This window comes from Gopherus evgoodei, chromosome 9 (assembly GCF_007399415.2).
Source record: "Gopherus evgoodei ecotype Sinaloan lineage chromosome 9, rGopEvg1_v1.p, whole genome shotgun sequence".
Lineage (NCBI taxonomy): Eukaryota > Metazoa > Chordata > Testudines > Testudinidae > Gopherus > Gopherus evgoodei.
Window position 1 is genome coordinate 3,445,121 of NC_044330.1, and position 25,558 is coordinate 3,470,678.

At 47.5% G+C, this 25,558-nt stretch overlaps 1 protein-coding gene across 2 annotated transcripts in view; it reads right to left on the minus strand.

Annotated features, from left to right (window-relative positions):
* The window catches only part of CCDC50 (coiled-coil domain containing 50), a 57,334-nt gene that overhangs the window by 12,766 nt on the left and 19,010 nt on the right, over positions 1-25,558 (minus strand). The window contains exons 2-6 of one of the 2 annotated variants that reach the window (XM_030575052.1): positions 20,538-20,600; positions 19,372-19,501; positions 14,595-14,685; positions 8,361-8,478; positions 1,227-3,498 (exon numbers count right to left, since the gene is read on the minus strand). In XM_030575052.1, the coding sequence (XP_030430912.1) occupies positions 2,534-3,498; positions 8,361-8,478; positions 14,595-14,685; positions 19,372-19,501; positions 20,538-20,600 (1,367 nt within the window). In that variant the 3' untranslated portion in view covers positions 1,227-2,533. Of the gene's footprint in view, positions 1-1,226; positions 3,499-8,360; positions 8,479-14,594; positions 14,686-19,371; positions 19,502-20,537; positions 20,601-25,558 lie in introns of those variants that run through there. The other variant, XM_030575053.1, reaches the window with a different exon arrangement.

The window sequence follows — 25,558 nt, forward strand, 5'->3', positions numbered from 1 at the left end:
CTCACCCACCCAACTGCAACAGGCTACTTTCCCAGCAGCCCAAATGGACTCTGCTCAGGAGGTCCAGAGATCCACTACTGGAGACAGTGATGTAGGAAAAGCCTCTCTGAAATGCTGGGCTCTCCAAAACCAGCCTGGGACAGGTTCTCGTGAGATTTCTGGCCATTACTGTCCCTCATTGGTTCACAAATGCAGCAAGGACAGCCCTTCTTTTGGAGAGAGAATAATTAAAGACTTCTGAAGCTCACACAAGGTTCAGTTCTTGTTCTGCACAGAAAGGGGGGTCAAACCACCCCTATTTTAGATGGTTTCCACAATGGGACATTTTTAGAGCCAGTCCAGACTCCCTTTGCACCAGGAGTTGGAGAGAGAGTCAGAGGAAGCTCAGGGACTCTCCTCATTCCTTTCGGACCGGATACAAGGATGCTGCACTTAATCAATGAGAGCCCTATCTAGCCTGCATCTTCAGACACTCAGCTACAATACTCTGATCTCAGGATCATCCAGCGAGTGCCTCTCTCTGCATCGGAGATCATCTCTCTACCCTCAATTCAGCAATTACGGTCTGCTCCAAAATTAATCATCTCTACCTACCACCATAGTGCAGGCTCTTCCTACAGGCTCTTTCTACATGGACGGAAGGGATTTTCCTTCCATGTAGGTAATCCACCTCTCCAGGTGACAGTAGCTAGGTCAATGGAAGGATTCTTACATTAACCCAGCCACATCTACCCCAGGCGTTAGGTCAGTGTAGTTACAGCACTCAGGGGTGTGAATTGTACAAACCCCTGAGCAATGGTGACCAATCAATCCAACTGTTAAACGCAGACCAGGGCTTAGCCAGTCTTCCCCCTCCTCAGAGTACAAAAAGAAATGTTTATTTCATGGCTTCCAAGGCCAGAAGCGACCACTGTGATCATCTAGTCTGATCTCCTCGATAACACCGATCAGAGACCTGCCCCACAATAATTTGTAGAGCAGAGCTTTTGGAAAAAACACCCAATCTTGATTTAAAAAATGGTCAATGATGGAGAATCTGCCACAACCCTTGTTAAGTTATTCAGCTGTTAATTACTTTGACTGTTAAAAATGTACACCTTGTTTTCAGTCTGAGGTTGTCTAGCTTTAACTTCTAGCCATTGGATGATGTTACCCCTCTCTCTGCTGGACTGAAGAGCTCATCATCAAATATTTGTTCCCCATGTAGATACTTACAGACTGTTACCAAGTTGCCCCTTAACCTTCTCTTTGTTAAGCTAAACAGACCGAATATAGCCAGACAGTAGTAATTTCCATATTACTCCTGCCCACATGAAGTAGGAACCTCCGGCACAAAGTGCCAGCTATAATTTGGGCCCACAGGAAGAGGAGATGAGCTGCTACTTGTATTGCTTGGCTATTTTAATCATTGTGCAGTCACTATACATCCAGTGGGATGCTTTGCCATGGTCTCCCAGAGGAATGACTGTGACCCTTATTGATACACACACCTTACTGCATTTCCAAAAACAAACTTCTGCAGGAGCTTCGCACAAGACTCACAACCCCCTGCAAGGTGGATACAGTGGATCATCTCCACCTTACGGAGAGGGAAGCTGTGGTGCAGATCAGTTAGGTGACTAGTGCAAGTGCCTATTAAGTCTGAAGCTAGACCTCAAGTCTCCAAACTCCTGGCTTTTTTCTTCAGCAACGAGACCATATAATGGCACATTTGGATTTTTAAAGTGCACTTAATTTGTGTGCTCTACATGCATGTACAGCAGCACACCACAAAAATGAACCAGGAAACACTTCTCTAGAAAAACAAACAGAGATTCTCTCTTTTTGGCAAAAAGCTAAGAGCTTACACAACAACGTCGTACCCCGTGGCTCCCATTCCAAAAGCAAGAGCTCTAACGGAGGTGGCCAGTAGCCACTGAGGACAGCGGTCACTGCTAGGTGTTGAGCGCTTTTGAAAAGCTGTCCCCAAAGAGAGAGTGCACCCCTCACTTGAGGGGGGCAGATTCTTCCCTCATTTACAACCCCAGTGAACGGAATAGGATGGCAAGTGTGGCTGAGGGCAGAATCTGGCTCATTCAGCTTAGAGTTTGCGCCCCTGGCCTCCACTGTTTTTGTTCTGGTGCCAGGAGACCGCGGAGCTGGTAATTATCATTATTAGTATAAGGCTGTTTGCACCAGACAGCGGGAGTTGAGTTCATAGCAATTCTGTTTCACCCACCCACTAGAGTATACCAGAAAGAGTTCGATATGAATAAGGAGGGTCTTATTAAGGAAGCGGGCCGTCCTGGTACAGAGAACAAGAGTCAAGACCATTTTCTGTCTCTCTAGGTATTTGGGCAGCTCCGATCACCGTTGTGCCCAGAGTCGACGCAGAACTCTCTTTATCACACTGGAGCAGTGGAGACCTGGAAACTTTCCATTGGCATTTCTAACACAAGCCTAGGAAACAAACTGGCCATCTAGACAGATGGGCCCAGACTCATATCCTAGACAGAGACCTTGAGAAGAACCAGGACAACCTGATAAATCAGATTCACACCCCGCATCCTTTGCCCAACCCCCTTTCTCGGTTACCTGGGTCTCGATGGCGGTCTCTGTCCTTTTCCCAGTTCTCAGCGTGGGGGGAGGGAGACGTTCTTGTCCTGGGTCCTGCTCTTTTATAATCGCTCTCCTCACCCCTCCTATCATACTGCCTGTGCAATTCCTCTGTGTCACGGAGCCTCACTTCACAAGACCCCTTGGGGGTCAGGCCGTCTTGGCGGTGGGACTTGTGGTTTTCCAGGTTTGATAACCAGCTGCTGCTGCTGTGGTCCTGAGCTGCCTCCAGATCAAGACTGGGAGATCGCCTCGCTCTCTCCTTGCTCAGTGGCTTCCTGTCTCTTTGCTGCTGGCTTCTGCTGTGGTCCCAGGCTGCCTGGTCAGTCTCCAGGTCCAGTTTAAGAGCAGGAGGCCTCCGAGGCCTTTCCTTGCTCAATGGCCTTCTTTCTTTTTGCTCCCAGGTGGCACGTCCTACCTCTGTGCCCAGATCAAGGCTGGGAGGCCTCAGAGGCCTCTCCCAGCTAGCTGGTTTCCTTTCCCGCCGCTCCCAGCTGCTGCTGTGGTCCCAGGCCTTGTATTCAACTGGTCTGTCCAGATCAAGGCTGGGAGCTCTGGAATTCTCACGGCTCAGTGGTTTCCTTTCCAAGCTGCTGCTGCGGTCCCAGGGTTCATAGTCAGCTGTCCTGTCCAGGTCAAGGCTGGGAGGTCTTGGAGGCCTCTCCCGGCTGGCTGGTTTCCGCCGCTCCCTGCTGCGTTGGTGGCCATCCCTGGTCTTGCTCAGCGGAGGAGAGCACCGAGACTCCTCGGCGGCGAGGTGCTCGCGTTCAGTGCCATTATCAGACAGAGCCAGGGAGGCTCTTTGGGGTTCTCTCCGCTCACGTACATGCCTGTCACCACTCTGGGCTCTGCGGGGCCTCGAGTACTCACAAACCTGCTCCCTGGAGCTACCTCTCAGGTGGTCTGAGCGATGAGGGATGGGACAAACAACGAAGCAGGTTAGTGACACACAAGTTAATGCCAGCGAATAGGGGCGAGCTCACGCAGCATGCAATGGCACAAGCATGACACGGGATTAGCAAAAAAGGCAGCTCCATATGGAAACAGGTAAGCTGGGCAGCGCAAACATGCAGGGTCAGAACAGGAGCCTAAGGTACAGGTGGGCAGCTGAGAGTTACACAACACAGTGGGGACCTAATTAAGCAGCTAAACCTGGAGGCGTAAGTGGTGGATGAGGGACTGATGTGTTGCAGGTTTTGTTTGCTAAGCACCCAGCTATCTGGATCCTTATCTAAAGCCTGAGTGCCTGAAAAACAAGGCTGGGTAACTCCAGAGATGGGGGGCAGGGGCTCTCGCTGCCACCTGGGCTCACAAAGAGCATGGGGCCAGTCCATTTCATCGTGTTTCCTCACTTCCGATTACTCCTGGACCCAACCAGAACCAGGTTCGCAAAGGGGAGCTTAATGGAGAGGGGTGGAAGGGTGCGGAAGAGGAGAAACTTACTCAGGCCTCCTGAAATGTTTTGGTGTCAGGTCTGACGAGAGGCTCAGATTGGGTCTCAGCTCTTTCAAAACCTGTTTGCCCAGCCCTAGTTTTAGCCATAAGATTTCAGTAAAGGGTGGGGGGAGGGGGAAGACCCCCACCATGTATTTTCCTGGGGGGAGGAAAAACGCTCCATGCTGTGAAATTAACGCAGCTTGGAGACAGGCCAATTTTATAAGCTCACCCATTTCCATGGTATCTGAGCACCCTGCTCGAAAAGTAAACCGAGGCGAACAACCCTCCCTTCGGTGAATCAGAAGGAAGGAGCTCTGAGGGCGTTTAGTTTCCTCATTAGAGAACTCAAGTCTAGACTAAGTGTCACTGTGGAAATTTAAGGGCCAGATGGTACTTGACAAAACTTACACACAGAGTTCAGAAAATGGTTTCTGACAGCAGTGTCGTTTAAAAAAACAAAACAAAACAAAACAAAACACATTCCCCTTGGCCGTTTAGCAGATTTCCTTCATCTGAGCTTTCCACGAAGCAGGTGGAAATCCTCTTTGGTTTTGCTTTCAAAGTGATAACTAGATACCAACGTTTAAGGGTGGGGGAGTTAGACGTGTGCCTGCCCACAATCTTTTGTTCGATTTAGTTTCTAAGAAAAGTAATGGGGCAGAGTGAAATGCTCCATGCAGCAGAACAGTGAAGCACTCAGAGTACACCCATGAAAATAATTCACACTAAGCTGAGATGACTGTAAGCGGGATTGCAGCACAATGAAACAGCGAGGGACTTTCCTTCTCCATTGTGGACACAGTTTCATAATAGCTAAGAGACAAGGTGGGTGAGGTAATCTCTTTTGATGGGCCAACTTCTGTTGGTGAGAGAGAGAAGCTAAGCAGAGCTCTTCTTCAGGTCTAGGAAATGTACTCAGAGGGTGTGTCTACACTGCAATGAAACACCTGTGGCTGGGCTGGGTCAGCTGACTTGGGCTCCCAGGGCTTGGGCTGTAGGGTGGTAAAATGGCTGTGTAGATGTTCGGGCTTGGCTCTGGGACCTGAAGCCTGGGTTCCGGCCACCTGCGCTGAATATCTACAAAGCAACTTTTAGCCCCACAGCCCAAACCACACTTGGACCAGCCATGGCCATGCCCTGGGTCTTTTATTCCAGTATAGACGTAACCAGTGTCTCACAGGTAAATACAAAGCCCAGGCTTGCCAGGGCTGACTAAGTCTGCTGTGAAAAGCGACGGCTGCATGTTTGTTAATATCACTTTTCACAACAGATGTGCTAACAAGCAATATATAAACTACAATGATTTGGATGTGTATATGTGCATATTTATTTGGTTTTCCTAAGGCTAAATTAAGTATTTCAGGAAAAAGCGTGAGAGGGGCCACCAGCAAGAGTTGGTGGTCGCACTCTGAGGCCATCAATTTTTTTTTTTTCCTGAGAACCCCTGCTTTAAGCCAATGGGAGAGCGCTCTCTTGGCTTAATAACTCCACCTCTGTGACAGGTAGTGCCTATGTCGGCAGCAGCAGCTCTACGGCTGACATAGCGCTGTCCATGCTGGTGATTAGGTCGTGTAACTCATGTCACTCAGGGGTGTGGATTATTCACACCCCTGAGTGTTGTAAACTATACCAAAGTAATCTGTAGTATAAACATAGCCTGAGTACCTTTCCCAGACCTGGCTGGAGCAGAGCTCAGTGTAAGCTAAAAAGCTCGTCTCTCTCATCAACAGCAGTTGGTCCAATAAAAAAAATACCACTTCATCCACCTTTTCTCTCTAATATCCTGCAGTCAACATAGCTACAACATTGCATACGATAGCAAAGCTCATTTTAAGGTGGTTCTATTGCACATTTTTTGTGTTCTGTCTTAAGGAAAGCACAATTAAAAATTGTTACTATTCTTTGAAACAAGCAGCCAGTCTTGGGGATCAAAACAACCGAGTCTCTTTAAATCATACTGCTTAGAGAAATCTCTTCCAAGCTGTAAGAAATGCAGCCTACTGCAAACCAATCTGGAAAGCAAATGTGTGTGTGTGCCTGCCCCTTCTTCCCCCCATATTTTTATTATATTATACATACACACACACACACTTTTGAAAACAACCACCAAAAAAAAACAACCAAGAGCTCAAAGGATAAATATGGCAGTGTCTGTTAAATGGTGGGTTTTCCTGGACAATTTCAAATGGCAAGTGTTATCTGCAGATGATGGATAGCGGTTTAAAATAAAATGATCTGAATGATTTACTGAACAGTGACTAGAAACGAAAGGGAAGTCAGAAAGCCAGGAGTCAGTTTCTGCATAACACTGACAAATGCCTACAACCCAGCATCACCTATGATTAGTTTCATCTTGTCTGCACAGCTCAGGAAAAGAGCAAAAAACAAGCCAACCAGCCATCTCTGAGAGGGAGAAGAAAGGGAAGGACAGCATGAAATGCTGAAGCTCGGTTGGAAAAGGATTGTTCCTGAGTGGGTAACTCCACCATGCCAGACAACCTGAGCAGGAGATTTGGTGTCCGTGAATCTCAGGACAGTCAGCTTCCATCCAAACTGCTGTTACTGTGGTGCCCTGCAGTAGATGCAACATAAGCACTCTTGGGGTTGGTGCCTCTTTATTAAAGAATAAGAGACAGGGTGAATAGGACAATATTTTCCAAGGCACAGAATCTCTCTTCTTTTGTATTTATTTTTCCTTTTAAAAATAGGGATGGTTCTGAACTAGACTCTCCGATCCACACCCACTCTGAACATGGGGGAAGCTTGGATCCAGATCACAACACTTTGCAGATAAAACCCACATCAAGTGAGGATAATACAAACCAGTAACACTGGGTCCTTATCACCTTGCGCTCAGGTACTTCACAGGTGCCAGAGCAACATGCTAGATGCTCTTGGTGCTTCTAGAGAATCCACTATGGTTAACTATCTAGTTGCTAAATGCAAGGAGAAAAAAGGCCACTACTACTGGCTGATTAAGGACCTTCGATCCTGCTCCTCCCATGGTTGGATCCTGTTTCCAGACTGTAGATCATGACAGGTGGAAGAAACTGGTGGGAGGGAAATGTCACCATGCTATTTTTCAGCCTCCCTTATGATATCCTGCTCTCCGGGTGCATCACGCATGGTGCTGTGTATCTTAGCATACAGGTTCAGAGAATCAGATATTTCCATCTCTAACTTCTGCTGTGAAATCTAGCCAATCATCCTACCCCAGCAAGAGCAAGATGATTCCCCTACAGCATGTCCCTCACTGACTTGACAAGTCGAATTCTAAAAGATTCCAGCAGATCTGTCACCACTTTCATTGGGAGAATATTCTGTGTATGGAGATCTCATCATTCTGATGTTTCCATCTAGTTGCTGCTACACAGTTTGTGGTATGAACTTTCTGGCCATTCTAAAGCTTATTTCTGACTGAACTTTAGTTGAACATTTTACTTGTGAGGGCAGATGAAATATTTAATAATCGGACACAGATCTTAAGGTCATAAATCAGACATCTGCTCTTCAACTATGCAATTCCTGAACCAAAAAATGGCAAATCCTTTCCCAACACACATTTTCAGGAGGAAGAACATCAGAAAGAACCGCCACCAGCAAATAGAGCAATTTTCACACTGTTCAATAATTAAACACCCCGATTCTCTCCTGACCTGGAGGGAGGTTGTGTTTGATCATAAAAGCAGGTCCCCAAGGAAAAACAGCCCTGCAGATTACATTCTTTCCATGATTAACAGACCAGAGTGATAATCTTGGTGAAGATGTTCTTTGGAGACCCTCCTGTCTTTCAGTGAGTCATATCAGCTGAATATACTGGTTCTAATGCTGGATACATACCTGATAGGAATTCTGTTGGAAAGGCCACTCCATAGACCAGTTCATTACACACTTTCACCACTGCGGGTATTTCAGATGACCACACAAATCAAATATGGAAACACTGTCCTTAAAATCATAGTGTCTAAATTACCTTAAGCTTTCTTGTTAGTACACTCCATGTTAATAAATTAGACACACACACTGTCTGCCACGTATCATCTTTAACCACAAGCGGATTTTACACACATACCGTTCCCACCCTACAACCCATTTTAATGGATCATTAAAGTAAAAATGGGGACAAGAGCTTTACCTAATCGCCTGGTTCTAGCCTAGGGCCCAATAAGTCAATGACAAAACCCCAACAGAGGTCACTGGGTTGTTAAGCAGAGCAGAAGAAATGAACTTAACCCAAAATCCCAGCTCTCTCAGCAGGTCAAACTGTCTAGCTCAGGATCACTGGTACTACAGAGCATGTGATCCTTGCGCTAGGCAGGAAAGGTTACCTCCGTTCTCTGGGTAGTAACTGTCCGCATGAGCGGCGTGTCCCTGGGGTTCTGAGTAGTGCTTTTTACTCTTCTTTTCTTCTTGCAGTTCCTTCTGCTGTAGGATGCGGGCAATGTCCTAGAGGTGGAGGAGAGACACAGTCAGGACACTTCCCGAGAGCACTGAGAATTCTCTCTCTTCTTCATTATCGCCAAGGAGATGCTAAGTTGTACCTGTACCAGCTGTGGACACTTCTCCTGCTATTAGGATGAACAGAATGCTGTAAGTAACAATCCTTCCCATTTCTGAAGGCCCCCATGTAAAGATCCCAATGAGTATCACAGACTTAATTCACCCTCGCAACATCCCAGGGATTTAGTTCATTACCCTCAGGTTTACACAAGGGAAGATGAAGGCATGAGATCAAGCGACAACCTGACCCACATGCTGGCTGGTACACCCACAGCTCTCTCTTACCAAAGGGAATGAGGGGACTACATGGCTTTGTCTTCCTGTCCTTTGCTTTGAGGATGAGGGATCCTGCAGGACACCCTCTTCTCCATCGTCCCCCCCCCCAATACACAAATATGCATGCAAGGAGCGAATCAGCATTGACCATGCTATGGTGTTCTACTCCCCGCTGTAGTGTGACTATCTGAATGGGTTAATTTTAGCGACTGCCAGCAGTAAGTATTGATTTTATTTTAAGTGAGGTCAGTTGTAGGTGCACTGGTGGAGTGGTGAAGGCATTCAGGTACAATCCTGGAGGCCGTGGCCCTGAGTCTCGCTCGTTCTGATACTGAAAGGCCACCTCCCATTACAAAATGGGCACCGGCTCCATGGGGTTAGGGCAAAGGCAGTTGGACATGACACTGGCCATGTCGCTCCCTTGTGGACAGTCAGCTGTGAAACTGATGTGCCTTAACCGGTCAGCCTGATGAGCCATTGGCCCAGGGAGCTTTGACTGTTGTAGCACTGGGCTGGCACCAGGAGCTCTCGAGTCCTATTTCCAGCTCTGATGCAAACTGCCTTGGTAGAGTCAGACAAGTCACTCGATTCTCACTTCTCCCATCCGTAAAAGGTAATCCCACCTCCCTCACATTCAAATCAGCAAGTCTCCAGCCGTAGTCACATACATATCTTGCAACTGCTCCTCAAATAGCCAATGGAAGCAGAGCTTGAAATGTCTATAGGTGGATTGGAACTGCCACACTGGACCAGAGCTGCGGTCCAGCAATTCCATTATGCTGCTTCAACAGTGGCCACTGCCTGATGCTTCAGGGGCAGGTGCAAGAAACTCTGAAATAGTCAATCGTGGAGTAACCAGCCCAGAGGTGAAGTTTCTTCCTAATCTGTTAGTTAGTGGATGCCTTATGCCTTGAAGCGGGAGGGTTTACAGATCCAATCAAAACACTTGTTTTTAAATCCTCATATCAAATGTCTGGAGATCTTCTCAAAAGCTTCTGAATGAACAATCCTTTTTTGAATCCTACACTAAGCTCTCGGCTCAATACCTTCTTGTGGCAGTGAGTTCCACAGGTAAATTACGAATCGTGTAAACTACTATTTCTTATATTGGGTTTAAATTTGGTGCCTTTCCTTTTCACTGAATCCCCTTTATTTTATATTATAAGAATGGCTCATTAGGAGCACCGGATTCACTTTCTCCATCTACTTTGGGTTGTATATATCTCCACCCATCGCCATGGTATCTGAGTGCCTTCCACCAAACAAACAACTATCAAGAGCAATACCAAAATTCCTATCTGACCCTTCCCCCTTTTCAGGGTCAAAACTCTGCTTGGGTAGCTAGTTGGGTTCCCCCCCCCCTTTTCTTTTTTTTCTTTTGTTTTTGTTTTTAGGAGGGGGGGTAGGGAATAGAAGGGGGAATATTCCCATCCCTACAGCCATCATCATTTTATAGCCATTTGTCATGCCCCCATCACTTTGGTTATGACCATGGCACCTCCCTCACTGGAGGTTTTTAAGAACAGCTTAGACAAACTCCTGTCAGGGATGGTTTAGATAATACTTAGTCCTGCCTCAGGGCAGGGACTGGACTAGATGAGCTACTGAGGTCTCTTCCAGTCCCACATTTCTATGATTGTATGCAGAAGGTGTGAGGTGCCCGTTCTGACATCTGAAGGTGATCACATGCATCGTCCAGCCCTGAAAGCCAGAATCTCCAAAGCAAGGAAGGCGAGACTGAATTTTCAAGCTTCAGGCTTTCTGGATCCAGAGCGAGGCTATTAAAAACAAAACCCTCTCTCATACCCACCCACACGGCAGTGCAAAGCACCTTCCTCTTTACCTCATTGCTTTTCCTCCCACTAGCATAGTTCTGGGTTGCGTCACTGCCAAATGCGAATTGTTTATTAGCACCGGGGTTTCCAGTTCCAGGTACGAACTTGCTTCAAACTGGGTGTTAAATACAGGGACTGCTGTACGTCAAGCACAGAAATGCATCAATAGAACGGCCAAAGGCTGGCGAGAAAGAAACAGGAAAGGGATCTTTATAAGAAAGGAACAGTGCCTGGTGCAGAAGTGTTGCAGCCAGCGCTGTCAATGAAGCTCAGTGGACAGGCATGAAGACAGCAGGGTTTGACATTTGCCTCATCAGTTTTCCTTCATGATTATTGGAAGGGCGAGCCTGTAGTGCTGCCAAGCAACCGGCTGCTTGGGGGCCTGTACTTTGGGGGACCCCATGTTCTGCAATTCCCAGGGCAGCCTGATTTGCGGCAGAGTGATTAGGGCTGGGAGAGGAAAAGGACAGAGGAACTCAACACTAGATTCTGGCAGCAGGACTGGTGGGAGAAGACGCTGTCTTGGGGCACTGTAAATTGAAGGCCAGGACATGGTGTGCCAAGGCTGATACAAAAAGAGAGGGAACAAACTCAGCTGTCACCAGCTAAACCATGCCTAGAGACAGAGAAAGCTAAAGAAAAACAACGTAAGGAATACGTCACAAGGTCCCACTAGAATCCAGAAAGGCTGAGAGTGACCATGGCCAGACAGGCAGTCCTTATGATGGGATCCAATGGGATCCCCCATTTTGGAACTGCACAGAGACATCCCAAAATCCCTGGCATGTGGGCCAAGGCTGCAGACAGTGAGCGGCCATTTGGGCTCCGTATCCCCAGGGTTTGAAGCCATGTTTAATGTGATTTGAAGACAGCTTCAGGTGAGTCTGCTTTGAACACAGCCACCCAACGGCACCTGGGACACACCATGATTTAGAGCCAGTGCAGACAAGAAGGGTTTCTCAGGAGAAAAGCACCAAGGTCCTACTCTCTCTCCATTCCACGTCCATGGGCAAAGACGTTGATACAGCACCGCAGACCACGGTCTCCCTTGCCTCGTCTCTAAATACCTTGCCCTCGTTAGGAGACACTCCCCCACCTGGAGTGAACCCGATGAGAGAGCTGAGGAGAGAATGTCAACCTATGGGCTTCTCTGCACGGCGGTCAGTCCACACCAGCGTATCATGCGCCAACTGGTCTGTGGACCCTGCTGGTGTGCAATAAAAGTTCCCTCGTACAAGTGAGCACAGGAGCTACATTAGCACTAAGTTAATCTAAACTCCCTAGGTTTTCTCCATGCACTAGACTGGAGCCATGAAGCAGCTGAAGGATTTTAGAAATGCCGGTCAGGGAGAGGCAATATGGATTGGTGGCTGAAGCAGACACGGTGAGTCAGAGGACCTGGCTGCTATTGACTCATTGAGACACCATGGCAAATCCCTTCTCTCTGTCCCCATTTTGCAGATGAAGAAACTGAGGACAACACTTTCTTCCCAAAGGTGCTGTGAAGATTTTGAAGTGCTAGCAGAAAAAGTGCTACAGAAATGCAAGAGTGCTGTTATGGTAAACATGCTGGAAACACTTCTATTTCTGCTGTGGCATTGAAGGACTTACTGCTGGGATTTAAATTCACACTTGGGATTTCCATTATTTCAGGGTTTAAATCAGCCCTTTACGGTAATCTGCACTGTAGGGAAGGTGGGGGCACCAAGTGGCATTTACAAAAACATCCTTTTGCCTGGTTGAGTTAACCACCGCCCCTCCTCTATTGAGTACAGCAAGTCTATAAACAGATCAATTTAAGCATACTACCTATTGGGCTGGGACAGTCCTGGACTTGTAAATCCATATAAGCTGGTTCTTAGAAAGTGGATTTTTGACCAGGCAGGTCAAGCGCTTCATTGCAAAACGCTGTGGGACAGACAGCGGCAATGCCCACAGCACAGAGCCACTGTGATCTGCAGTCACAGGATGCTATCAGTGTGACAGGAGTTACCAGATATACTCAGTCAACAACACACCCTTGTGTACAGTACGAGCACAAATAGTCTGGCACGGCTCCAGTGACTTTATACACGAAGTCATAGTACAGGCTGCAACAGAACGACTAACTAAAGCCCCATCCTGCAAGCTGATCTCCAGGAATGGATCCCTTTTACTTAGGGACATAGGTCACAGGATTTTAAAGGATCTCCTGGGTAACTGAGTCCTGTCTCTTGCTAATATGGGCAGCCCCATCATATAATCCTGTTCGTAAACATCACTGGGGTTCTACCCATGAAGGTCAGCTTTCAGGATCAGGACCCAGATCTGCACAGGCTAAAGAACTCCATTACGTGGTCTGTCTGTTCTTCCTCTGCACACGGGGTTATGCAGTCCAATCACAGAGGACCCAATTCTGCCACCTTGACTCCTGCCGAGAAGCACCTTTCTCCCCTGTGACCCCGATGGGATTCCAGCGGAGCCAAAATCCAGAGTGTGGAATTCTGAACTCCGCCCAATCCATGCCACGGGGACGTGTACCATAAATACACCAATACAAATACAAGCAAGGGCACAGCTTATCCAGAGCATCCAAGTAGGGCTTGGGTGTCTCTCAGTCCCTTTACCCGGAAGAAAGGCAAGAAACCCAGGCTCAAGGATAGGAGCGATCGACAGCCATACGTACAGGCTAATCCAGTGTTTAGTTAATTTCACTAACATTCAAGTACCTCCCCTGTGCCAGGAAGAGAGGTAGAGGGAAAAACGCCAGAATAGAATAAGACAATAATACTACCACCACCTAGTTCTCATCGAGCACTTTTCATCCATAAGACTTCAATATGCTGTACAAAGGAGGCCAATATTATTCTTCCACTTACGATCATTTCATAAGGTTGTTAACTGCTGCCCCGACTATGGCCCAGGAAGCACCTGCTGCTTTTAGCTTAGTTCTATTTGTAAAGCCGCTAGGAAGGATGTGGTCTCAGAGAGAGCAGACTACACTGCCCTGGCAAAGCAAAGTGAAGGCTCTGCAGTGCTCCACCCATTGTCCAGCTAGGTGAGTTTACGGCACAAACCCTTTGGTTTGTTAATAACACTTGCTTATTTCCTGAGGACATGTTCACACCCTCTTAGCTTTTAAGTGCGTGTCTGGTCAACTGCTGGTCACCCTGTTTAGTGTCCTGAGCAGAGATGATGCTTTGGAGTCCAATAAGGCAACAAAATCAGATTCCCAGCAAGCTGATAGTCTATGTAAAGGGAGAAATTCTGATCTCTGACGTTCTCCTAGAAACCATGCAGTGGTCAATGCCCTGTGCTTTATAACAACCCCTCAAAGAGCAAAAGCCGCTAGCTATCACTCGGCCTCTCATTAGAGTCTTAATTCCTATTTCCATTTCCCCGAGTTAGAGGAGAGACCACACACCTGTTACTCTGCAGAGGAGAAGTTGTGCCTCACAGAATCCTTCTAATAAATAAGGGCACTGCTCCCTGGTTGGCAAGGCAGCTTTTCCCTCACTCTCTGGCTTCCCTGGATATATGGCCTGGAAGTTGGGCTCAGCAAAACGATTTCAGTCCAAACCCTTTGGAGTACATGGACCCTTATGACCAGACTGTGTTCTCATCCATTGGCTGCACTGGAAGCAGTGCGTGGACACCACCCCAGCAGGGGCTCCTGAAGGGATTATGTATCAGGCAGGCACAGCACTTCCTAGAGTGCAAGGCGACTGACACGGCTCTTGCATGCCTTGAGCACAAAGACTGATTATGCCCCATTCTTGCACAGGGGCATAAGGAGCTGCATGAATTCCCCTTGCACGGCATCTCCCCTTCTGCACATCCACAAGTAGCTGGGCATAATCCAACCCCCACTGGGCCAACACGTGCTTCAGCATTCGTTTGGCCAATGGCTGGAATATGCCTGCACTGCTTTAATAAAAACAGCCCTGCTTCCCCCGCATCTTGAATGGTTACCTCATCTTTTTCCTCTTGTCTGCGCCGCTGCTCTGCTTCAATCACCAATTTCACCTGAATTTCCTGAGCTATCTCGCAGTCCTGCCGTTCTCTAGAAGGCAGAAGGAGGAAGAGGTTACATGCAACAAACACCATGGACATCAGCCAGACTGCAGAGCCAGAGGAGGAGAAAGGTACAGCGGACTCCAGGACCAGCATTATTACTATTTATTCTTTGTACTGGGGCTCCTATTGTGCAAGGAAACACAGAACAAAGATATAGGATGTTGGCTTTTTGGGCCAGGGACTAGGTACAAGACACAAGAAAGAGCCAGGGGAGTGCCAGGGAACAAGGGACAGCATTGGTCGGCATGAGAGGCAGTGGTTCCCAGCACACCAACCATCGTCAAGTTTTTTTGCAGGCATCATGGCGAAGGAGAGTTTTATGGGAGGAGGATGAAGCTGCTTTGTGCATGTTTTTTGGGGGGGCTCCTCCCAAGCAGGAGGGGCTGCACGGAAGAAAGCATGAAGGCATTTGAAAATGTAACAGGTGGTCAGTAGATTCAGGCAGCACAGGGCGCTCATGGGAAAGCATCGACTGCAAAAGAGAGAGGATAGGCAGGGCAGAGCCTTGAAAGTGACAAGCAGATTGTTTGCTGCCACACAGAATGGGGAACCAGCAGAGGGGTGACGACTGAGAGGTGCAGGTTAGGAAAACGAGCTTTGCAGCAGCAGCATTCTGAATGGATGCAAGCGAGACTAGAGTGCAATTGTCAAGGCCAGAGAAGGATCTTGCAGTAGCAGAGGTGTGAGATGACGAGAGCCTAGACAAGAGTTTTAGCTGAACAGATGGTTAGAAAAGGTCACATCTTAGAGACGTTCGTGCCGATTCTTTCTGTAGGATTTGGACAGAGCGAGGACGCGAGGACCTAGAGAGAGATCCGAATCGAAGAGGACATTGTGGGGTGGTGGTGCTGGCCATTGTGATGGAGAAAGGAGGCAGCAGAAAGGGTTTGGCAGAGGGGCACAGAGATTGGGGCTCGGTTTTAGCCATGTTCGACTTGAGCTGGCAGCTAGACATCCCCAAAAAGTCAGAGAAACAGGCTGAGATTTCAGTTTGCACTGAAGGAGACAAGTCTGCAGTAGACAGGTAGATCTGCAAGTTATCCGCTCAGAGATGGTAGTTGAGTTTGTGTTTGCAGATGAGGTCATCCAAAGATCTGGTGCAGAGGGAGAAGAGAAGAAGATGAAAGACATAACCTAAATCACTCACTAAGAAAGAATTTTAAAACCACTTGTCGATTTTCCATTGTTACTGAGGTTTGCATCTCTCTGCATTTCACACAGCTCAGGCAGTGATTTTGAAATGTCCATGCAAGAACATACTTTAAAATGTTCCCCCTTCTGAGGAAATCGGAGGGAATTCAGCATCTTTATTAGAATTTTGAACATGCACCTATTTTCTCCTAGCTTCCCTCCCCTTCCCTGCCTCTCGTGGTTGAAGCCAAGATCCTTCTAGCTAAAAGGATTGGGCAGGACTATCTCCAGGTCCCAACAATTCCACTTGCTAACTGGAGGTGCTGCTTCTTATACAATGTGAAGTCTTTAAATCATGATTTGAGGCCTTCAATACCTCGGCCAGAGGTTATGGGTCTATTGTAGGAGTGGGTAGGTACGATTCTGTGAGCTGCATTGGGCAGGAGGTCAGACTAGATGATCAGGGGCGGCTCTAGGTGTTTTGCCACCCCAAGCACGGCAGGCAGGCTGCCTTTGGCGGCTTGCCTGTGGGAGGTCGCCGGTCCCACAGATTCGGTGGTGTGCCTGCAGGAGGTCCGCCGAAGCCACAGGACCAGTGGACCCTCCGCAGGCATGCCACCAAAGGCAACCTGCCTGCTGCCCTCGCGGCGACTGGCAGAGCGCCCCCCGTGGCTTGCCACCCCAAGCACACGCTTGGCATGCTGGTGCCTGGAGCTGCCCCTGATCATGATGGTCCCTTCTGGCCTTAAAGTCTATGAGTGAGACTAGCCTGATACAATGCACTTGTGTGTCTGGTCACCTTCACTTTCCAGTTCTCCTGCACTAGCAACATCTGAATTCACAACTGAGTGGGTGTGAGACTTTCCTTCCGGAGCCCTCAAATGCAGGTGAACTCACCCTGCTCCAAGCATGGACCATGGTTTGGTCTAGGGCAAATCTGATCTAAGCAGGAATTTGCAGTGTCAAGTGAATCCCATGCAAATCTGCTGCCCAACAGACTACAACTGTAGTTAGGGGGTGGGTAGGTGAGGGGGGCGGAAGAGGAGAGTCAGTCTCACACACACACACACACACACACACACACACTCTGGGTCCTTTTGGACCAGAAACTCTGTGAAACCTCAGAAAAAACATGGCACAGATCCAGGAAGAGCAAATCTAAAGGGTCAGATCCTGAGAGGTACCAAGCGCCTGCAATCCCCCTTGACATCTGTGAGCAGAACTGAGGGGCTCTATTCACCAATGCCAGGCAATCTGTTAAATGTGAAAAACGCTCCTTCCCGCAGATGGCTAAGAGACTGCAGCACAGCTAATCTTTTCCCCCCCAAGCATGGGAGGCAAAGTCACTGCCTCTCTACTCACAGCACTGTCTAGTGTGCCTGGCTGTGTGGGAATGAAAAAAAAAAAATTACACAAAAGCCAGAATGTTTTCATGCTCCTGTTGAGAGTCTCTTGGAATGCAATAGACTAAGCTGTTTAACCACTCAATTGCACGGATGGGTTATACTTTCTCTTTCACAGTTTGGCTGGTAATAACTGGGAACTTGGTTTAATTGCTTAACGGAGGCATGTCTGTTAAAACTTTTAATGTAGTGAAGAGGTTTCTATTTTAATGTAAGTTAACTTCAGCCCCCTACAAGTCAAATGGAAGCAGCAGGTGCCAGCACCTCCAGACATCACTGTCCTTCATCCCCAGATAGCCAGACCCACTGGGCTTTGTTCTCAAAAATGCTTCATGGGTCTATGCTCCACTTTCACTGCATTACTTTTAAAAATCTGTTTAATGAAAATACTTTTGTTCATATTAGCTCTGGCAAATAACTGGAGCAGGGTAGTGTGGCACAAAGAGAAAGGGTAGGAAGAGATAATTAAATTTAAAATGGTCCCTTTAACAGATGCTTTGTGGGATTGGGAGCAATCCCATGAAAAGCAAAATTACATGCCAGCGCAGGTTGTTCACACACACGCATGCACGCCTATTAGTTTTGGTGCTATTAGGACAGGCAGGATGTGCAGGTTACTCAACCACATTTAGGAAGAGCTCTTAGAACTAATGTAGAAGACCTGATTCCTCATTAAAAACTCAAAAAAAAAAATCTATTTCCAAGTGTTTCCGTCCTTGCATTTATCTTGCCAAGTTCTTCCTAACTTTGGAAATCTAGGATTTGAAAAAGCCTCAGAAAAATAGGATATTAAGATATTAATTTCTTAAGAGACTGTCCGCTCCTGCTTCCTTACTCTCCAATCCCCTTTCAATAGGAAATCCTCCTGGTTTAGCTGTGGTGGTGAAGTCATTCTCTAGACAGGGCTTCATGCTCACAGGCAGGAAAGAGGCAGCAGGAGCTGACAGAGGATTAAGAACGTGAGATCCAGTTGCACATCCATAACATCCCCAGCCTTACACATCTCTTCTTGCAGAGAGGCTAGAGTACACAGGAGCGGAACTGCTGCTAATATGATGCTTTTCCAACCTTTAGCAGGAAGCTGCAGCCATTCTGCCAGCAGAGCAGCTTGCTGGGTTAGCAATTCCCATTGTTCAGGGTCCCAACAGCATCAAAAGCTGCTGAAAAGTGAGGCTAGTCGGCAAATAATGATATTCGCTGTAGACTGTAATGTGAACCTTGTGCACACACGCTCATGCAATTTACATGGTCAGAGTAGATAGCTGCTAGAAAAATAAGCATGTCTTTTATACACCTACATTCACTCTTCCTTCTCTATTCAGCCAAAGTGATTTAGGGACATCAAAACCGACAGGGTGAACAGGGAGTTAAACAATTAGGTCAGAGAGTGATTTATGTTTGTCCAGGCACAAAGTGAAACTCTTACTTTCCTCTAAGAGATTTTTATCTAAGATTAAGGAAAACAAGAGAAAAAAAATCAAGTCTCCATGGGAGAGGGCGAGTCTCCTCTGAAACATGCTGCATCACAAACGGTGTCTGCCTCCACAAACTCCTAAAAACCTGAAGGCATAGTACAGAGGGAGCAAAGTCAGAAGATACACAGCTACCTACACTACTCAGTAGCACAGACACTCACAATGGAAACAAGCTGATAGCTGCAAATCTTATAACAGGGGGATTCATCACAATACATGGCATTTTTGTAGCCCTTTATATGCTCGAAGCTATGCCAAACATTCACCAGCAGTGATGGGGGTGACTAAGCTTTCCCCACTTCACAGACAGGCCAAATGAGACAAAGGAAGATGACCTGCCCGAGACCAGGGGATGAATCAGTTGGCAGAGCCAAGATTAGAACCCACAACCAGAGCTGGGTGACATTTTTTAGCCGGAAAATGTTTTTCGACCATAAAAAGCAGATCCGAGTCGACTTCCCATGTTGCCTGCCGTAAGCTATGGATCCAGTTAGCGTTTACAGACATTGATTTGTATTCCGTACAGGGGAGAGAGAAACAGGAGCACAAGAAGAGCCCCTGGCATGGACTCTGTTTGCTAGCGATCAGCTGAAAGCACAGCAGCAGCTCGAAGGGCAGCGACCCAGTGAAACAAGCGCTCACGCGACTCCACCCCACACTCACATGTCTTTGTAACGCTTCTGGATTTGGGCTCGTGCTTTCAGATCCTCCTCCTCCTGCAGCTGCTTGGCCACCTGCAGGTCATGTTGCACCAGGCGGTTGCGCTGAACATTTGTTGCCAAGTGATGTTCAACTGGAAAGAAATGGAAGAGGAACGTCAGTATCAACGTCGGTATGTAAATAGGCCGGTGAGCTTCAAAGACGGTGCGCTTTGCATCAGGGAAATGCATCAGGCAGCACCTGTGGGCATAGCTTATTCACTCCTCAAGAGGTTGTAGCTAGGTCAACAGAAGAATCCCATCCGTCTATACCGAGGGTTCAGTTGGCTTAACTATGTCGCTCAGGTGTGTGGGTTGATGTAACTTGTTAGCATAGATCCAGCCTAAGTAAAGGGAAGCAGGTTTTGAACTGGGACAGTCTCAATTAGTTACAGTGACTTTTTACCATATTGAAGCTCAACACAATGCTTATTAGATTAACCTCTTCATTTTCACTACAGAAGAAATTGTAAATAGCCATAAAGTGATTGGATCTCTCAAGTCATTCCTGCCCCAAAGTCAGAGCTGCAGCGAGCGACTAAGTAACAGATACAGCAACTGGACAGTGTCAAAGTAAAAATAATGACCAAGGTTTTCACGCCCCAACCTGAGACATCTTAAAAAGGCCTGATTTTCAAAGGACAGGTGCTCAACACTTCTGAAAATCAGACTCCTTTAAGGTGCCTCAGGCTGGGCACCTACAACTTGAGGTTTCTGAAATTTTTAGGCACTTTTGAAAATCTGGGCCAATATTTTAAAAACAGAAACACACCACTGGCGTAAAGTTTTACCAGAACCACCTTAAAGAGATTTAGGCCCAAAGAGATCACTTCATCCACCACTCAAATGCAGCCATCGCTGGGGATTAGCATGCCAATTGTTTAACAGTGCGCAGCAACTGTTAAAGGTAGGAAGAATAATCTGATTCCAATTCACAGTAGAGTTTGTGTTAGCAACACTGCTATTGTAAGGGGATAGAACACCCAATAGCGAAAAATTTCAGTCCCTTATAGAAAACCCACCGTTGCTCCAGTGACTCTTCTGCCCTCTTTGCTTCCCTGTCTCTGCACTTCGGACCCTACTGGGACAGAGTCAATGCAAATCAAGCGCAAGCGACAGACAGACACTTACTCTCCTGCTCCTGCAGGCTGTGAGCGAGGGTGTGATCCTCCAGCACGGCGAAGTCTCGGCACACTGCATGGGGGAAGGAGAGTGGCAGAGGGTCAATGCCAGGAACACAAAAAGGTCCAGGAGCATGGGGAAGACAAACAGCTGCGCATCAGACAGAATCTACTCCCCGCCTTCTGCTGGGCTCTGGGGTGAGCTTTCCTTTCCCACTCAATGAGTAGTTCTAGCATGAACTTCCTTCTCTTGTCCTCACCTTCAGCCCCTACCAATTCCACTGCCTGCACCTCTGCTCACGTTTCTTAGGACGTCCTGCCCTGCCCATGCTTTCAACACAGCCAGCTCCAAGCATTCGAGAACCACGAGACAGATGCGAAAAAAGGGGAGATTCATCATGCTCTTTGTATTGGTCTTTTGGGGGTCATGTGCAAACTTGTTCTCTGCAACCATGGGCTAAAAACAGATTCTGTTGTGTTCACCTAACTTCAGCGCCCAAAGGTTTACGACAAACGAACACGCGAGACTCACCATAAAATCACGAGAGCTTTTGTTATGAGTCTCATGATAATTAGTGTTTTCTTTAAAGCCCCAACTCCTGGAGTCAAGTGGATAGGTCAGAGGTGGGCAAACCATGGCCCGGGATCATCTTGCCCGGCCCTTGGGCTTCCGGCCAGGGAAATTAGCCCCCAGCCTCTCCCCTGCTGTCCCTCCCCCTCGCAGCCTCAGCTTGCCGTGCCCAGCACTCTGGGTGACGGGGCAGCAAGCTCCTGCTGGGCAGCGCAGCTGCCAGTCCTGCTTCTCTGAGCAGGATGGTAAGGGGGTGGTGGGGCTGGATAAGGGATAGGGGGTCCCAGGGGACAGGGAACGGGAGGGTGGATAGGGAGTGGAGTCCCAGGGGGCGGTTAGCAGCAGGGGTGCCAGGAGGGGCGGTCAGGGGACAGGGGGATAGGATGGGTTAGGGGTTCTGAGGGGAGCAGTCAGGGGACAGGAAGTGGGAGGGGGCGGGGCCAGCCTGTTTGGGGAGGCACAGCCTTCCCTACCCAGCCCTCCATACAGTTTTGGAAGCCCAATGTGGCCCTCGGGCCAAAAAGTTTGCCCACTCCCGAGATAGGCGGAGAGTTCAGCCTTGTTTTTTTAAAGAAAAAGCAAGCTCCACAGCCACAAAGGCTAGAAAAAAAAGCTTCAGAATGTGCCCCCTGTGCACCCTAAAGGCTCAAAAAGCAGAAGGCAAATAAACATCAAATCTATTATTTTTACAGGATCTTGTGATTTTTAAAGCCAATCTCATGATTTTTGTGAGCCTCAGTTATAGTTTTTGAACATTTGGGGTTGGCACTATGGTCTCAGGCCCCTCCCTGCTTTGCCACCCTGGGCACCCTGAACTGGGGAGTCAGACCAAGCTGAGTAGGGTGGGACTTGATCAAGGGTTTGAATTTTTTCTCAATTCCCACCCAAACCAAGTTCTTGGGACTTTTTTTTTTTTGGGGGGGGGGGGAGGGGGGATAGCTTCAATCGATTTGATCTGAAAACTAAAAGGAAATTACTAGTACATTTTACTTTTTGTTTATGTCTCTCTCGGACAGGCTGATTTCAGCTCTCCTGTGTGTGGCATGTGCCTGATTTACTTTGAAATGTACAAGGAGTTAGGTCAGGCTACTGTCCACTGGTGGTGACTCCTTGGAACTGACTGGGTGGGGTCCAACCATGTGGCATTAATCGATTATTTTCGCTCAGTGCCCCAGAAGAGGGCAGTAAACAGTAATAATGAACAGCCCTCTCAAAGTCAATGAGAATATGCTCCTCATACACTCTCCGTGTCAACAGATATTTTCTATTGTAGCACGCAGTTGATCCCTCTGCCTGTGAGCAAGAATCTCCATAATTGGAGTATCTAATCCCCTTTGCACAGACATCTCAGACCACACCTGCACCTACGTGGTATGGCGGATTTATACTGAAAGTGTTGAAGCCAGGCAGTGCCGGCCTTGGGGTGTGTCACCTGGGTAACTGCCCGGGGCGCGGTGCGGCAGTGCAGAGGTGCACACTGCCAGTGCGGAATCAGAAATGGCTCCCGGCTGGCAGCAGAGTGCCGTGTGTGTGTGTGGGGGGGGGTCAGATTTCTCCCTGCTCCCTCCCAGCCGAGGAACATGGGGGGGTCGAGGGGGGAGTGATGCACAGATACTGCTCAACCCCCCCTCCGAGTTTCTCCATGTCTCCCAGGGGTTAGGGATGAAGGCTCGAGGACGCAGGGAACCAGGGGAGCCCACACGGGCTAGGAGCGCTAAAATACAAGTTCACCCAGGGTACCATTTTCCCCAAGGCCGGCCCTGCCTGGCTCCAACCCTCCAACCCTGTGAGGAGGTTTATTTACAAAATCTCAACATTTTCTGTGGAAAAAAACTGACAGAAAACGAGGGGGCAGGAGGAGAAGAGAGAATGAAGGGGTTGTGGGGGGGCTTTATAAGATTTCAGCAGGAAAAAAACCACAATCCATTTTACAACCAGCTGTACTCAGCACCTGAAAGATCAGGCCTAGGAGTGCAGGCTCCCATGGAAAACAGCAGCAAAAAACTTTCAGTAAGTGCAGGATCAGGTCCTTAGCACAAGAATAAGGGAGCTCTCAGTATAAAATTCTTAAAAAAGGAACTGAGAATGGCCCGGAGACAAACTAAACAGGAAGAGGTTCACCCTGCCTCCCTCCGGCTCCAGTCTGGGAGGAACATATTTTGCATGTCACAGTTTTGGAAATGCCTGACACTTTCACACTTCTAATTTCAAAAGGATGCTATTTCCACACCATGGGAAAACACTAGGGTTTATTTTTAACTTGTTATGCTAGCCAGCAGTAGTAACACACTCTCTCTCTCATACACACACACTTCAGTCTCTCCACAGTATGTATGTGCCAACATCTGTATGAACTGAAAATAAACTGTGACTTGTGCCCCAACCAGGCAAAACATGGGACCAATCCTGCAGCTCTTCCATGCACTGGGTTTCTATCCAGCCTAGTGGGAGTTACATGCAGGACATCTTGCAAAAATCAAGATTTAGAGAATTCTAGTACTTTGATTTTTCTGACAGGCCAATGCGATGGACAGTAAGACGCAGAAGAGGAATCTCTTGTATTTATATAATGTTACCATTCCAAAGAATCATAACTATAGCTGAGTAAAACATTTTCAGTGAAGACACATTTTTTCAGGCCACCGAAACTACACATGCATCTCACGAAGTGGGTATTCATCCACGAAAGCTCATGCTTCGAAACTACACAGACTTCTATCCAAATGTATGAGAAAGTTTCAGATGAAAAAAAACAGAAAAATATTTAAATAGTATGTTTCAGCCATTTAGATAGGAAACGTTTTGATTTTCATCTATTTTGAAACTTAGCTCAATTTAAAGGATGCAAAAACACCCAAACACAAAATGTAAGACTGAAAAGCAGTGTGTCATTTGGGATTGAACAAAAACATTGTTAGAACAAAAGGGTGAGGCACCCCCCCCAGAAAAAACAGTTTTGGTTTTAACCAAACTTTTTCATTTCATCCTCTGAACTGAAAAAATCAATTATTCACACAGCAATAAGCACAGTAAACTTTCTGAACTTTTATGTCTGAACTGCTTCACCTGACACTGAAATGCTGTCACTTCCCGGGTGGAAGTGGCCACTGCTTTACGGAGGATAGCAACAGTTCAGAATAGTTTTGAAGAGGAATTGGTACACACCTAATACCACAAGGGCACAGGAATAGCTTGGCTGGATGTTTCATCTGCAAGACAAATCCAGTCAGTGGTGCTAGAACTAAGGGTGCTTCTGCACCCCTGGTTTGAAGTAGTAACAACAAACATCAAATACAGAGTGGGCTTTGGATCCGGCCCTGAATGAGAGAGAGAGAGTCAGGTGGCGAGGACAAGAGTTACAGCAGTAAGATCCCACTGACTCACTTTAAATGTATTTCACTCTGGATGACTCAATTATGAATTTTTGTTACTGCTATAAAAAAGTCAAGGAAGATGATACAAAACACTGGCTAATGGTAACTGCCCACAGGAAACAAGGTCATGCCTAAACAAAAAATCTTTCTCTAGCTTCCCAGTTGGCCAGCTGACTACAAAAAGCACAGTACAATCTCGACTGGCAACGGATGTACAGGGGAGGCCCAGGACTGGAATATAGGCTGTGTGTGTAGGAGGAAGCGAACACAGCAGAAATCTGTCAGCTCAGTCCCTCATTTTCATATGCACTAAATATACATTAAATTCACAAACATCTGCAAAGCAGCGATCCTGCCCTGCATTTACTGCAGCACGGAACCATCTATCAGAGGATTTCCCAGCACTTCACAAACACTAGAGAAATGAGCCACGTCGCTCTAGTCTACTCATTACACAATTGGAGTAAATTATTTGGTCTGCAGAAGAGAAGAGTGGGGTGGGGGGGCGGAATTTGATAGTTGTACCTGAAGGGGGTTCCAAAGAGGATGGAGCTCGGCTGTTCTCAGTGGTGGCAGATGACAGAACAAGGAGCAATGGTCTCAAGTTGCAGTGGGTGAGGTCTAGGTTGGATATTAGGAAAAACAATTTCACTAGGCAGGTGGTGAAGCACTGGAATGGGTTACCTAGGGAGGTGGTGGAATCTCCTTCCCTAGAGGTTTTTAAGGTCAGTCTTGACAAAGCCCTGGCTGGGATGATTTAGTTGGGGATTGGTCCTGCTTTGAGCAGGGGGTGGGAGTAGATGACCTCCTGAGGTCCCTTCCAACCAAGATTCTATGAAATCAAGAGACAGAATAAACAACAGGCCTAAGTCTTTAGTCCTATGCTCTATAGATCCTTATACCACACTCCTCGCAATAAGCAGTGCTGCCAACTCTCATGATAATTAGTGTTTTCCTTAAAGCCCCAGCTCCTGGAGTCAAGTAGATATGTGATGATTTCAGCACTGTTTCTTACTTTTTCTGTAAGTTTCTTGCCCTCGTGGTTGTGGAGAAAGCTTCACAATGTGACCCTACTGCACCCTAAAG